Source organism: Lissotriton helveticus, chromosome 5_1 (genome assembly GCF_964261635.1).
Source record: "Lissotriton helveticus chromosome 5_1, aLisHel1.1, whole genome shotgun sequence".
Classification (NCBI taxonomy): Eukaryota; Metazoa; Chordata; class Amphibia; order Caudata; family Salamandridae; genus Lissotriton; species Lissotriton helveticus.
Window position 1 is genome coordinate 959,101,075 of NC_136065.1, and position 13,310 is coordinate 959,114,384.

At 46.7% G+C, this 13,310-nt stretch overlaps 1 protein-coding gene across 1 annotated transcript in view; it reads left to right on the forward strand.

The window, feature by feature from the left end:
- CFAP46 (cilia and flagella associated protein 46) overlaps window positions 1-12,872 on the forward strand; it is a 1,487,057-nt gene extending 1,474,185 nt beyond the window's left edge. Inside the window, exon 61 of the mRNA XM_078643461.1 lies at window positions 12,585-12,872. Within this exon, the coding sequence (XP_078499587.1) occupies window positions 12,585-12,721 (137 nt within the window). The 3' untranslated portion in view covers window positions 12,722-12,872. The remainder of the gene's footprint in view (window positions 1-12,584) is intronic.
- The last annotated feature ends 438 nt before the right edge of the window (window positions 12,873-13,310 follow it).

A 13,310-nucleotide genomic window follows, 5' to 3' on the forward strand; every position in this document is an offset into this window, starting at 1 on the left:
AGCTATCGCCGACCATCTATAGTTCTATAACATCGCCATCAAACCCAGGAGATAGAACTCCCTGTTAATATGAGGATATGTAAATACAGTGCTTTTCATATGCCCTACAACCTAAAACCCTACTTAACTTTCTTGAATAATAATTTCTGTGTCAAGTTGGAGAGTTCTAAAATGTAGTTTCTCTTGGAAGTTATGGGAAAATAGCAGAATATGTATCAATGCAGATGAGGGCTTTGTTGATGGCATTGATCACACTTACAACTGAGGGGTAATGCCTGTGAGAGAAACCTGCATGGAGTAATTTAAACTTCTGATCACATTTAATTGTAAACTTTACCTCTGGCATAGTAAATTTATTTCAGGTGCTGGGTACTAGATTTCTTTGTGAGCATTCTTTAGTCCCCTTTTTGAGCCACGAGTCTAGCAAGTTTCACAGTAAAATTAGACGTCTTACTATTGAACGTGATGTCTTCATATTTCTGTCGGATACTTCTACCTAGAGGTTACTCACTTGTTGAATAACCCCAGTAGCAGACTGGATCCGCAACTTCAAAGCTCTTTGACATAGGTAGCAAGTAGGTAGTGCTTGCTCCATCTCTGCCCTGGAGGCAGTGCCTGGTGATGCCACTGATGGATGTAGCACCCACCACAGCGCAGTTGTGTCTGTTCCCTTTTTCCTACGTCTTTGAAGAGGATCCAGAGCAAATTCTCTCTCAAAGATGTGTGCTTTGATTGTTATCTCAAACCAGAAATAAACAAGTAGCCGTTCATAGATCTCTCCTCCAAAGTGTTCAGGCTTTAAGGACCTTGGGGACTGCGAGGGACAGCTGTCCAATATCAACCCTCACTCTATTTGCTCATGGCTCCTGGGGTCAGACCATGATTTGAGTTCCTGTGAGTCATTTCGCAGTATGCATCCTAAGGCAGTTAAGGAGTGGGAGGTAAATTCTTCATGGTGCAAGCCTGCATCGTCAAGAGACACTAGTGCCACTCACAGGGCTTCTTGAGGTCACACAGGGCTTTTTACAAAAGTAAGTCAACCAAGCACCCTCCAATTCCCACAGCATCTTCATCCTCTGGACCAGAGTTGGTTGTTGTTACACCCCCACAAGCATTTACCCCCATCCCCGCCTCCAGAACCTGCAGCAGAACCTGCCCATCCAGTGCAGCATCCAAGGACCATGCCTCCTTATCCCAACTTCCTAGCCCCACGGTCAGACCCATCGGCGTTTCTTAATAGCGCGTTTGCAATATTCTCAAGAGCATCACTCTCCCTGGTGAGCCCTCGGGCTCCAAAGGCTGTCTGACATGCCTATGTTCATGCTTTTTGTGGCGATTTTCATGCCTTTCGGCGTCAACCTCACCTCTTCCAGTGCCAGCCAGATCTCTATCTTCGCGCTTGTGCAGTGGTACGCAGTGCTGCTTCTGCTGTCAACACCACAATTGGTGCCACTCCCGGTTCCATTGTTGTAAATAGATCCTGAATACTGGCTCAAAGATTACTGGAGGTGGAGCGATATCACAAGGAATCTTCGCTCTCCTGTGGCCAGTGATGCATTAACTTATCGGGTCTCATTCCGAAACCCGAACCTCTATGGATCCAATGGACAGGACCAAGGGTCTGTTAAACCTGTAGTTGATTTTGCTAGCCTCACTTCGGCCAGTGTACTTGAGATCGCCCCTAAAATGGAAATGAGTTCATTTCAGTACCTCCTATTCCTGAGGTCACATCTTTCCACTCAGTGGTAAAGAAGGCAGTGGTGGTTTTGGAATAACCCCTGTCCTTAGTCAAAAGTAAGGCTAATGTCCTCATTGTGTTATGTATCAGTCCTGTTCCACCAGTGAAACAGCTCTTCCCATTTACTGAAGCCTTAATGTATTGGTCCTGTATGTATTGGAGAAGACCATGCCGGCTCTGGCAGTAAAAACCTTGGTTGCAAAATACTATCACCTTTCTCCTGGGCTCCTCTCATTCATCTCTGAAGAGCCTGTTCATTCAGGCTTCTTGCTTCTCTGGTCCGTCTCTGGGACATTTCTCCCACTCTGTCAGACAGGGAATCCAAATGCACAGAGGCTCAATGCAAGAACATTTTCTTTCAGCCGACTTCATGGCGTTGTATTATGTCACCACCACATGCCTTTTAGCCAAATGTCCTCATGTCCTGTGGGACATGGCTCAGTTGGTTGCCCTGCATGTGCCAGACAACCTTAAAGTTCACTTCTCAGCGGTAATTAATCACAGCCAGTGTGCCTCAAGGTGCATCATCAAGTCTGACCTCGATATTGCAGAGTCAGTGGCACAATATATGCTGTCTGCTATGGCCTTCTGTGTCCAAACTTAGCTTTATACGTCTGTTTTTTTCTACCGATGTACAAGCCCCCTTATTTTGTTTTGTGGTACCCACTAGTTCTGGGACAAAGATGAGTCAGCCCTAAAAAGATCCGTGACCAGCAGAGCTACAGAGAGGTCTCCAGGCCTGTAAGAGCAACAGCAGCCTCAAAGGGATAACAGGCAGTTTAACCACTTTCTAGGTTTTTCCAGAGGCTTTAGGTTTCCCAGCGACAATCCACTTAGTATCAGCAGTGGGAGCCCCAGAATGTCCTTGTCAGGCAATGCAAGAACAGAGGCAACGGCAAGGGCTGAACATTCCAACATGCTGTCATCGCATCCCCTCTTCTTCCTTCCTAGTACAACCAGGTTAGCCGCTCTAGTTTGCTGCTACCAGAGCCCATGGAGCTGGTGAGGGGGCAGGTATCTTCGTTTCTATGGGCCTGGAAGGCCTTCACTTCACACCAATGGCTCATATACATAGTAGAAAAGAATACAGCCCCCTCCCCCCTTATCACCCCAACCTTCTTCCCTGTCCAAGGATCACCTCTGTATTCTGCTGTGGGAGATGACAGAGTTGCTTCTCAAGGGAATACTGGAGTTAATGCCAGAGCACGAAATTGGAAAGAGATGCTATTCACAATGCTTCCTTGTTCCCAAGAAAGAAAGTGATCTGTGTCGAATTATTGACCTCAGGACCCTGAATGTTTTCCTTGTCTGTTTGATGCCACTCAAAACCCAGAGGTGAGAAACATCTGTAATTCACTATTACCCACCTATATTTATGTATGTCAAATTAAGATTCCATGTGCTGTTTCTTAGACCTGTCAGCCATAGTGTGGTCTTCCCTCAGACGTTTATGCCTTCCTTCTCCATGTTTTGCTGATCTCGTTTTTGCTGGCCTTAGGACTCTGCACACTTACCCACTGCTAACCAGTGCTAAAGTGCATTTGTTCACTCTTTTAAACATGATAACATTGGCTTATCCCCAATTTGCATATGTAATGTACTTATGAGTCCCTGGTAAAGTGGTACTACTATATGCACCCATAGCCTGTAAATTAAATGCTACAAGTGGACCAGCAGCGCTTATTGTGCCAACCACTTAAGTAGCCCTTGAAAACATGTCTCAGGCCTGTCATTTGAGTCTGTGTGCAGTTTTTAAATTGCCATCTCGACTTGGCAAAATAAACCCTTTGCCCGGCACAAACCTTTTTTTTATTACATTCAGGTCACCCTTAGGGTAGGCCTTGGAAAGCCGAGAGGGCAGGGTGTAGGGCATTAAAAAAGTTGGACATATATGTTTAAGTTTCACATGTCCTAGTAGTGAAACATTCTTTCATTTTTCACTACTGCAAGCCTACCTCTCCCATAGGATAACATAGGAGTTGCTTTATTACATTTAATAAGCTGTAATTTCTAAATGGAAGTAGGCAACCACTTCATGTTTGGGGGTCTTTGAATTGTAATGGAAACTCCTCCCGCATGATAAAGTCAGATTTTATATTACAGTTCTGAAAAGGCCACTTTAAGGAAGTTGGCATTTTCCTGCCTTCGCCCTTTAGTGCCTGTAGCCTGTCTCTGGGACACATAACTGGGTGTAGCTGACAATTGGGCTTGGTGTATTCATCCTAGACAGTCACACACAATAGAGAACTAAGATGGGCCTTCGATGGGCCATCACTGGCAGGATGGGTTGGTGGAGCGGAGTACAGCCCTACTTACACTTGAATTGGCTGTGTCCTGCCTCCACATAAAGGGCTGCATACCCCCTCTACTTAGTCTTTAGCCAGGGCAGGGAAGGCAGGGTGCCTTGAGACATCAAAAGGAAACCTCAAAGCTTCTCCCCCACTTCAAAGACCCAACTGGGTACAAATACTGGACCTCAGACACAAACTCTTCAGAACAGTGCTCAACCTGTGAGTACTCAGCCAGGTCGAAGAGCTGTTGTGCTGCTAAAGGACTGCCACTCTGCAGGCTGCTGCCTGGCTGTGTTGACCTGCTGCTTCCTGCCCTCTAGCCTGGATGAGAAGGACTGGACTCGCATCTCTTGAACCCAGACCCTCAGAGTGACTCCAAGGGCTAGTTGGCTGGCCTCCTGAACTGAAGCTTCTGATAGATACATCTGCCGTGTGGATTCCTCACCTTGTGAATATCCCCTTGCGTCAGCAACATTCGGAAATTCTTTTTGTAGCTTCGTGCCGACGTGGATCCGGACGTCACAGAGGCACGGCACCGCTCGCGACTCCGCTGACGTCACCGACGCCTATAACAGGCCCACGCCGGCGTGATGACATCAGTTCCCTTTTTTCCGCGTCGTCGACGCTAACGTTTTTCAGGGATCGTACTGTAGCTTTACAGTAACTTTGTTACTATTATCATTCTATTGTGTCTATCTCTGTACTCTTCGAAATGTCGTCGAAGAAGACTGGATTTAAAGATTGCGGTGAATGTGGCAAGACTATGTCTATCACCGATCCTCACGAATGCTGTGTTTGGTGTTTAAGCTCCGACGTCGAGGACTGTCCTTGCTGCAAGAAAATGACTCCGAAGGCTTTAAGAGAAAGAGAGACGAAACTCCTCGTGGCAAAATTGAAAAGTAAGAAAGTTAAGAAATCTTCGAAGTCTCGAACTCGTCGGTCGAGATCGAGGTCGAGGTCTCGTTCGAGGTCACGCTCGGAGTCGTCTTCGGCTCACGCTTCAAAGTCTTTGAGAAAGAAACATAAGAAGAGGAGCCATGAGTCACGTCATCACTCTGAAAAGGACTCTAGTTCAAGACCAAAGTCCCAGGTCAAACTTCTGAGCAAGGAAGTGGAGATTTCGGAGTCGGAGCATGGTGAGGATTCACGTCCGGATTCACCCGAATCTCAGAAGAAGGTCCATTCTTCGGTTCCATCCAATCCTTCTGGTCAGGAGGATGAAGGTGAGGAGCAGGGGGCTGGTGAAGTCGAGGTTCCGGTTCCTGCGACTCGATGAAGAGGTCGACGTCGTATCGACTCCGCCTCCTCAGGAACAACCCAGAGGTCCATATCCTGAATTTCCAACTCCAGGTCAGGAACCTTCTCAGTTCCTGAACGCCATGTTTGGTGTCTATTCTAGGGCAATGTTCCCATCTGGTGCACCTGTCGGTCCCACGGGCCCGATGGCCTTTAATTTGGGTGTTCCCCAGGCTTACGCCCTTGCGCCCTTCATGCCTTTTATGCCGGCTATACCACCGCATTGGCATTTTACGACACCACCGGTGTCGTTGACGCCGAAGCGCACGACGCCGATTCCGTCGACGCCGATTCCATCGACGCCGATGCCTACGACTCCGAGGCAGGATTCTGCCCGACCTCGTATTGAAAGACCTCGTCCGACTTCGGGTTCGACGCCGGCACCGACCCCGTCGGAGTCGATTCCGAATCCATTGGCTTCCGTTGTGAAGGAAAGATCTCGGAGAAAGGCCCAGAGACTTCTGGAAGAGGAAAAATATCAATATTCAGATACTGAAGAAGGGGAGTTACAGGATTCTGAGGATCCTTTTGAAGACTTGTGTGAGGCCAGTGGGCTTGAACTGTCACCTGAATGGGAATTGGCTTCAGTGTCAAATGTACCTTCAAATGAGGTGGTGCCTTATCACACCGTTATTAAAAAGGCAGCGAGCTTATTGAATATTACTCTGCCCACTGCTGATTATAAGCCTAATATTTTGACTGAGGTGCTTCATTCACCCTCATCTATTATTGAACCTATGTTACCCTTCAACGAGGCTTTATCTGAGCCCGTCTATGAGGTTTGGAAGAAACCTTTATCTGCTCCTGCAGTTTCTAGGACAGTGGCAAGGAGATATAGAGTTGCTCCTGAGGACCCTGCATTATTATCAACACATCCCCTGCCTGAGAGTTTGGTGGTGCAGGCTGCCTGCTCAAAGAAATCTGCTGGTGCTTTTCCACAGGTTCCTGGAGATAAAGAATCCAGAAAACAAGACCAAAGTGCCAAGAAGGTTTTCTCATCAGCCAGTATGGCGTTAAAATCAACCAACACAACGTGTCTGATGGGGAGATATATCCATGCCTTGATGGATTCTGTCAAGCAGCTGATTCCGAAGATTCCTGAAGATGACAGGAAGGATTTTCAAGAAGTTATTTCGGACACTCAAGCAGCTGCGAGACAGGTCATTCAGAGTGGTCTGGACACTGCTGATTCGGTGGCAAGGGTCATGGGCTCATCCGTGGCCACTAGGAGAGCTGCCTGGCTTAAATCGTCGGAGTTCTCTGCAGACGTCCAGTCTGTTTTGATGGACTTGCCTTTTGATGGATCAGGATTGTTTGGCAAGAAGGCTGATGCTGCCTTGGAACGTTTTAAGGACAGTAGGGCCACTGCAAAATCTTTGGGTCTTCAGTCCAGGGGTACTACTGTAAGACACTTCAGGGGGTTTGGAAGATCTTCCTTTCGTTCATACAGACCATCCCAGAAGCAACCTCAACAGCAGCAGAATACACTGTACAAGTCATACAGGGGCAGACAAAGATCCCGCCCTAGAGGTCGTCAAGCTCCTCCTCCTCCTCCTCTCCTTCCCAACCCCCAGCCAACGCAGCAAAGCAGCCCTAGATCCGCCATTCCGGATCATGTGGGCCCAGTGGGGGGTCGGCTTACACATTTTCTACAAGATTGGAAATTAATAACATCGGATCTTTGGGTTCTCAATCTTGTAGAGAATGGGTATGCACTTCCTTTTCAGGAATTCCCTCCCAATTACCCTCCTTGCCAGGGTTAATTTTCGGAGGACCACCTTCTTCTCCTACAGGAAGAAGTCCTGGCTTTGTTCCTAAAAGGTGCGATAGAGGTGGTTCCAGAGCAGGAGAGGGGTCAGGGGTGCTACTCCCGGTATTTCCTGATCCCCAAGAAAGATGGCAGGCTTCGTCCAATCCTGGATCTCAGGATTTTGAACCTTTACCTGAAACAGGAAAAATTCAAGATGCTCACTCTTGCGCAGGTTCTTCAAGCGCTGCTGAAAGAAGACTGGATGGTGTCGATCGACTTGCAAGATGCGTATTTTCATATTCCCATCTTGAAGTCACACGAAAGTATCTCCGTTTTACGGTTGGGTCACAACACTACCAGTTTGTGGTCCTTCCGTTTGGTCTTACTACTGCGCCTCGAGTCTTCACCAAGGTGATGGCAGTGGTGGCAGCTCATCTCAGGAGAACGGGGATACATGTGTTTCCGTATCTAGACGACTGGCTGATCAAAGCGGAGTTGCCGGAGAAGGTGCTCCGTCATCTGCAAGAGACAACTCAGTTGTTACACAGGTTGGGTTTTTCGATAAATGTACCCAAGTCTCACCTGGTGCCCTCACAGCGCAACCTGTTCATAGGTGCGGTACTGGACACTACTGTGTGTCGTGCATTCCCTCCTCCTCAAAGGATTCGCGACATACAGGAGATGATTCCTTTGTTTTACAATGGAGCGGTCGTTCCAGTCCTGAAGGTCCTTCGCCAGCTCGGTCTGATGGCTTCTTGCATTCTATTGGTAAACCATGCACGCTGGCACATGAGGGCGCTCCAGTGGTGCCTCCGCAGGCAGTGGTATCAGCACAACGGAGATCTCAGGGAGTCAGTGAGGATCTCCAGAGAAACTGCAGCGGATCTGTCTTGGTGGAGCGTGGAAGGCAATCTGTCTCAAGGGAAGCCTTTTCAGATTCCTCCATCGGTTGCCACAGTGATATCGGATGCATCCACTCTCGGGTGGGGTGCTCATCTGGGGGACCTGGAGGTCAAGGGTCTTTGGTCTCCAGAGGAAAGGTTGCTTCACATCAACCTTTTAGATTTGCGGGCGATACGTCTGGCGCTCAAGGCCTTCCTCCCTTCCCTTCGCGGTCAGTCTGTTCAGGTCCTGACGGACAACACAACCGCGATGTGGTACATCAACAAACAGGGAGGAGTAGGGTCGCAGTGTCTCTGCAGAGAGGCTCTGCGTCTCTGGTCCTGGGTTCAGGACCATCAGATTTGTCTGATGGCAAATCATCTGGCCGGGGTTCAGAACGTTCGTGCAGACAGTCTCAGTCGGCAGTTCTCTGCCGACCACGAGTGGAGGCTCTATCCAGAGGTAGTTCGCGACATCTTTCGGATGTGGGGGACTCCTCGGTTGGACCTGTTCGCCACTCACGAGAACGCTCACTGCCTGTCATTCTGCAGTCTCCAGTATCCGATGCAAGGAGCCTTGGGGGACGCGTTTCAGTTGAGTTGGAACTCGCAACTCCTTTACGCGTTTCCTCCCATACCATTGATTCCTCGGGTTCTGAGGAAAATTCGCCAGGACCGGGCCCAAGTCATATTGATCGCCCCGGATTGGCCAAGAAGGGTGTGGTATTCAGACCTTCTCCACCTCTCCTCTCACCCGCCGCTCCGTCTCCCTCACAGGGCAGACCTCCTCTCTCAGATGGAGGGGCAGGTTCTACACCCCCACCTCCAGACCTTACACCTTCATGCCTGGAGATTGAACGGGGCAACCTGATTTCTTTTTCTCTCCCTCATGATGTGGTGGATGTCATTTTGTCAGCCAGGCGTGACTCCACTAAGTCCATCTATTCTTATAGGTGGTCTAAATTTGTTGCTTGGTGCAGGGAGAAGTCTATAGACCCTTTGAGGGCCCATTTATCTAATGTGCTTCAGTTTGCCCTTTCTCTGGCTCAGCAGGGGCTTGCTGTTGCCACGGTGAAGGGTTATCTTTCTGCGCTGTCGGCTTTTATCTGTTTGCCTGACCAGCCTTCTCTTTTTAAATCTCCTATTGTTTTAAGGTTTTTGAAGGGCCTCACTAATAAGTTCCCTCCTACCCCTTTTATTGTGCCTCAGTGGGATTTGAATCTAGTTTTGACATTTTAATGGGTGCTCCTTTTGAGCCTCTTCACAAATGTCCCATGAGGCTTCTGACTTTCAAAACTGTTTTCCTCGTTGCATAACCTCGGCAAGGAGGGTAAGTGAGCTTCAAGCTCTTAGTTCCAAGCCCCCATTCCTGACCATTCATGCTGAACGAATGGTTCTTAGGACCAGGGCTGCTTTTCTGCCAAAGGTGGTGACTCCTTTCCATCTTGGTCAATCCGTTACCCTTCCTACCTTTTATCCTCCCCCTCACCCTTCCAAGGAGGAGGAGAGATTACACCGTCTTGACCCCAAGAGGGCGGTGTCTTTTTACTTGGACAGGACTAAAGACTGTCGAGTGGACGACCAGCTCTTCATTGGCTTTGCTGGCTGCAAGAAAGGAAGAGCGGTCCATAAGAGGACTTTGTCGAGATGGATCGTCCTCTGCATTAAGATCTGCTACTCTTTGGCCGGTAAGGAACCACCAGAGGGTATAAGGGCTCATTCTACTAGAGCTAAATCTTCGACCTCTGCATTGGCTAGAGGTGTGCCTGTAGAGGATATTTGTAAAGCGGCAACTTGGTCTTCCCTCCAAACTTTCGCGAAGCATTACTGCTTGGATTCCGAATTGAAGAGTGGACACCCTCCTCCGGGAGTGGGGACTGCTGTGAGACTCTATTCACAAGGTGAGGAATCCACACGGCAGATGTATCTATCAGAAGAACAAGTTACTTACCTTCGGTAACGCTTTTTCTGGTAGATACTATATCTGCCTGTGGATTCCTCACTGACCCACCGCCTCCCCGTTGTCCACTCTTCTATACCAGTGTTTATATAATGTATTATTTTATTATTGTCAAGGAGTTGTTTATTTCAAATATTTTATTGCATTTGCTTCACACTGTGTGTGTTACCTTGATTTCTATACTGCGTATACTGTGTATATGTCTACTGTCATCGGTCCGTCCGTGTGCCTCGAAGGCACGGAAAAAAGGGCGGAACTGATGTCATCACGCCGGCGTGGGCCTGTTATAGGCGTCGGTGACGTCAGCGGAGTCGCGAGCGGTGCCGGGCCTCTGTGACGTCCGGATCCACGTCGGCGCGAAGCTACAAAAAGAATTTCCGAATGTTGCTGACGCAAGGGGATATTCACAAGGTGAGGAATCCACAGGCAGATATAGTATCTATCAGAAAAAGCGTTACCGAAGGTAAGTAACTTGTTCCTCAGGGTTACAACAGGCTTCCAACAATCTTGCCTCTCCACCTGGACTCTGCCATCTGTGAGCCTACCTTGCCAAGTGGTGCCACCCCAGTCCTGGCCCCTTGGAAGTGGGTGTGAGGTGCTTGCCTAACTCAGTAATGTGATGCCTCTCCTCTGCAGCACAAGGTGTAACCACAAGCAGAACTGACACAGCTCCACTGTTGCATGGATTGGAGTCGTCGCACAGACATGCTTCGCATTGGAGCCCATGCCTCATCTGGACTGCAGCTGTGTGACTCATCCTCGGTGCAGGGCCCTGCATCTCTCAATGGCTGCCTAGACGATGCCAGACTCTGCAGAGTAGCCTTGCAGCTGCTCCGAACCGATGCATCACCCGACTGCGCAACGCATCCTCAACACTGGAATTTGCTTTGCAAGCCCTCGGAGACAGGATCTTTGATGATGCAGAAACTGGCACCGCAGCCTCATCACATCTTGGAACCGGTGCAACACTTCGGTTGTGCGACGCATCTTCGGCGGGGGTCCTTGCAGCGCTCTGCAAACAAAGATTTAAGGTATTCTGTTCAGCGGGCCTAACTGGGTCCCTGTAGCCAGTCCATGCTCCATCTTGGCCAGCCTAAACTTATGGCTTTGTCCCAGTCCAGCATAACCTGATATCCACAGTTGGCACTTTGTGCTTTTTGGCACTATTTTTTTCAAGATTCTTTAAACCTGCATATCCCCTGATCTTCTTATTGGATTTTTGCCGTTTTGGTCTTGTTTTATTTATTTAAAAATACTCAATTTGTCTGAACTGGTGTGGTGTCCTTTTGTGGTGTGGTTTCACTGTGTTACTGTTTGAAGCGTTGCACAAACACTTTACACTTTGCTTCTGAGGTAAGCCTGACTGCTCTGTGCCAAGCTACCTGAAGATTGAAAACAGGTGAAATTAGTGTTTGCTTGTACCTTCACCCCAAAAGAATTATGGTTGTGGCTCGGGAAGAGTTTCACCCTCTCAACCAGTAACCTAATTTCTTACACTGTTAAAACAGTTCGATGAGAATTCTGAGCCTTTTCTTTAGGTCATTTAACTGCAAGTATAAAGTGATGCAAATTTGTGCAATCATTTTAGAGATGCATTTCATGCACTTTCACATAAATGGAATAATATGGTACTCAAAGCATTGAGGATTTACAGCTTTGATTCATTGTAAAAAGTACTTTTTATTGCAATGAAAATATACTCCGGACCTTGTTCATTAAACTGCGTGATGTATGGCTCTACAGAACCAAACATCAATATATTATTCTGCACGATACTTTACATTTTATTTTTGGATTTTAGGTTTAAGCCGTTGTCACTTAAACTTAAATAACTGTATTCCCCTGGCTATGAATACACATTTGTCTACATAAGAACAATAGCAATCTATCAAATACAACTACATTAAAAACAAAGGAATCTTTTTCTAGGTGTTTGTTTATTACACTTGTAAAATCATACAGAAAGAATTAATACTTCAGATTTTTCCTAACACTTTCAAATATAATTATAGGGTAACATTATTGTCCCTATTGAAATGACAGAACATTGTGAAGTCTTGATAAAGATGGTTTTTATCAGGTGAATCCATCGAAACGCGTCGACGCTTCATCCTAGTACAATCCAAACCTCCGGCCTTTGTGTTGACATACAGATCTGATGGTGGCATAACATAGAGGGCAATTATAAGGATACTGGATGTACACCATGTATTGAACAAATTTAATGTTTTTACCTTTTTCTGTCTTTTGTTGCAATTATGCAGGTCATAATTGATTGTTTTTATTTTTGATTATTGAGTGTATTAATCAAGATCTTTGAATGTGTTAGGAAAAATCTGATGTATTAATTCTTTCTGTATGATTTTACAAGTGTAATAAACAAACACCTAGAAAAAGATTCCTTTGTTTTTACGTAGTTGTATTTGATAGATTGCTATTGTTCTTATGTAGACAAATGTGTATTCATAGCCAGGGGAATACAGTTACTTCAGGTTGTTTAACCTCAATTCCCTTGAATTGTTAAGGGGTACCTCTCTCTGTTTATTCACTTAAACTTAAATACCGTTGTGATCGTTGCATTCTAAGTATTCATTCATGTAGTAAAAAGGTTGATGTTTCATCATAGGCATTTTTGTAATCAATATGTTTTTTCAACCATTCTTTTTAGTGAACGAAGAGTCCAGCATTCCTGTTGAAGAACCAAGAGAACCCGTACTCGGAAGTGAACAATCCAACTCTGGCCCTCTCCAACCTGCATCATTTAGTTACATTTTATTTGGCCTTCCTAATTTAGTTGCTATGTAGATAATGTGGTATTTTACAGGATTATTTTAAAGTAAAACCTGGTCATACAAATTAGTGCCCAATACATGTGCCTATGGCTTTGAGTATACAATGATTTTGTAAAGCAATGTGGTATATACTTGTTTGTACTCCTAATAAACAGTCAACTCTTCTGGTAGTAATCCATTGGCGGTGCTGTATCTAACCTTTAGTAATAGCTGCTTTTGTTATTCTTCTACTGAAGATAATTTAGAAATACGTTTCTATATATATTTACTGGTTAAAATAAACACGATTCGTGAGATGACAACAAAAATGACAGAAGCAAAGAAAGCTGGCAGTTTCTTCCTTAGGTTGGGGGGGGGGGGTTGTCCCCCACCCACTGTACCACGATAAACCAGAAGAAGAAGCATAAAATGGCACTGAAATGATTTCATTGCCATTTTATTTTTCACTATGGAGTGCCGCAGCCCCCAGCCTACCTGAGCCAGGAAAAAAGGGGACGTGTCCTCTGCTGCTGATTGGCAGCAGGAGACTGGGGCTGTGACTGACTGGGTGCTCCAGAATGCTCATGTCAGTTCGGCCGACTGTTGTAGGCTGGCCAAACAGA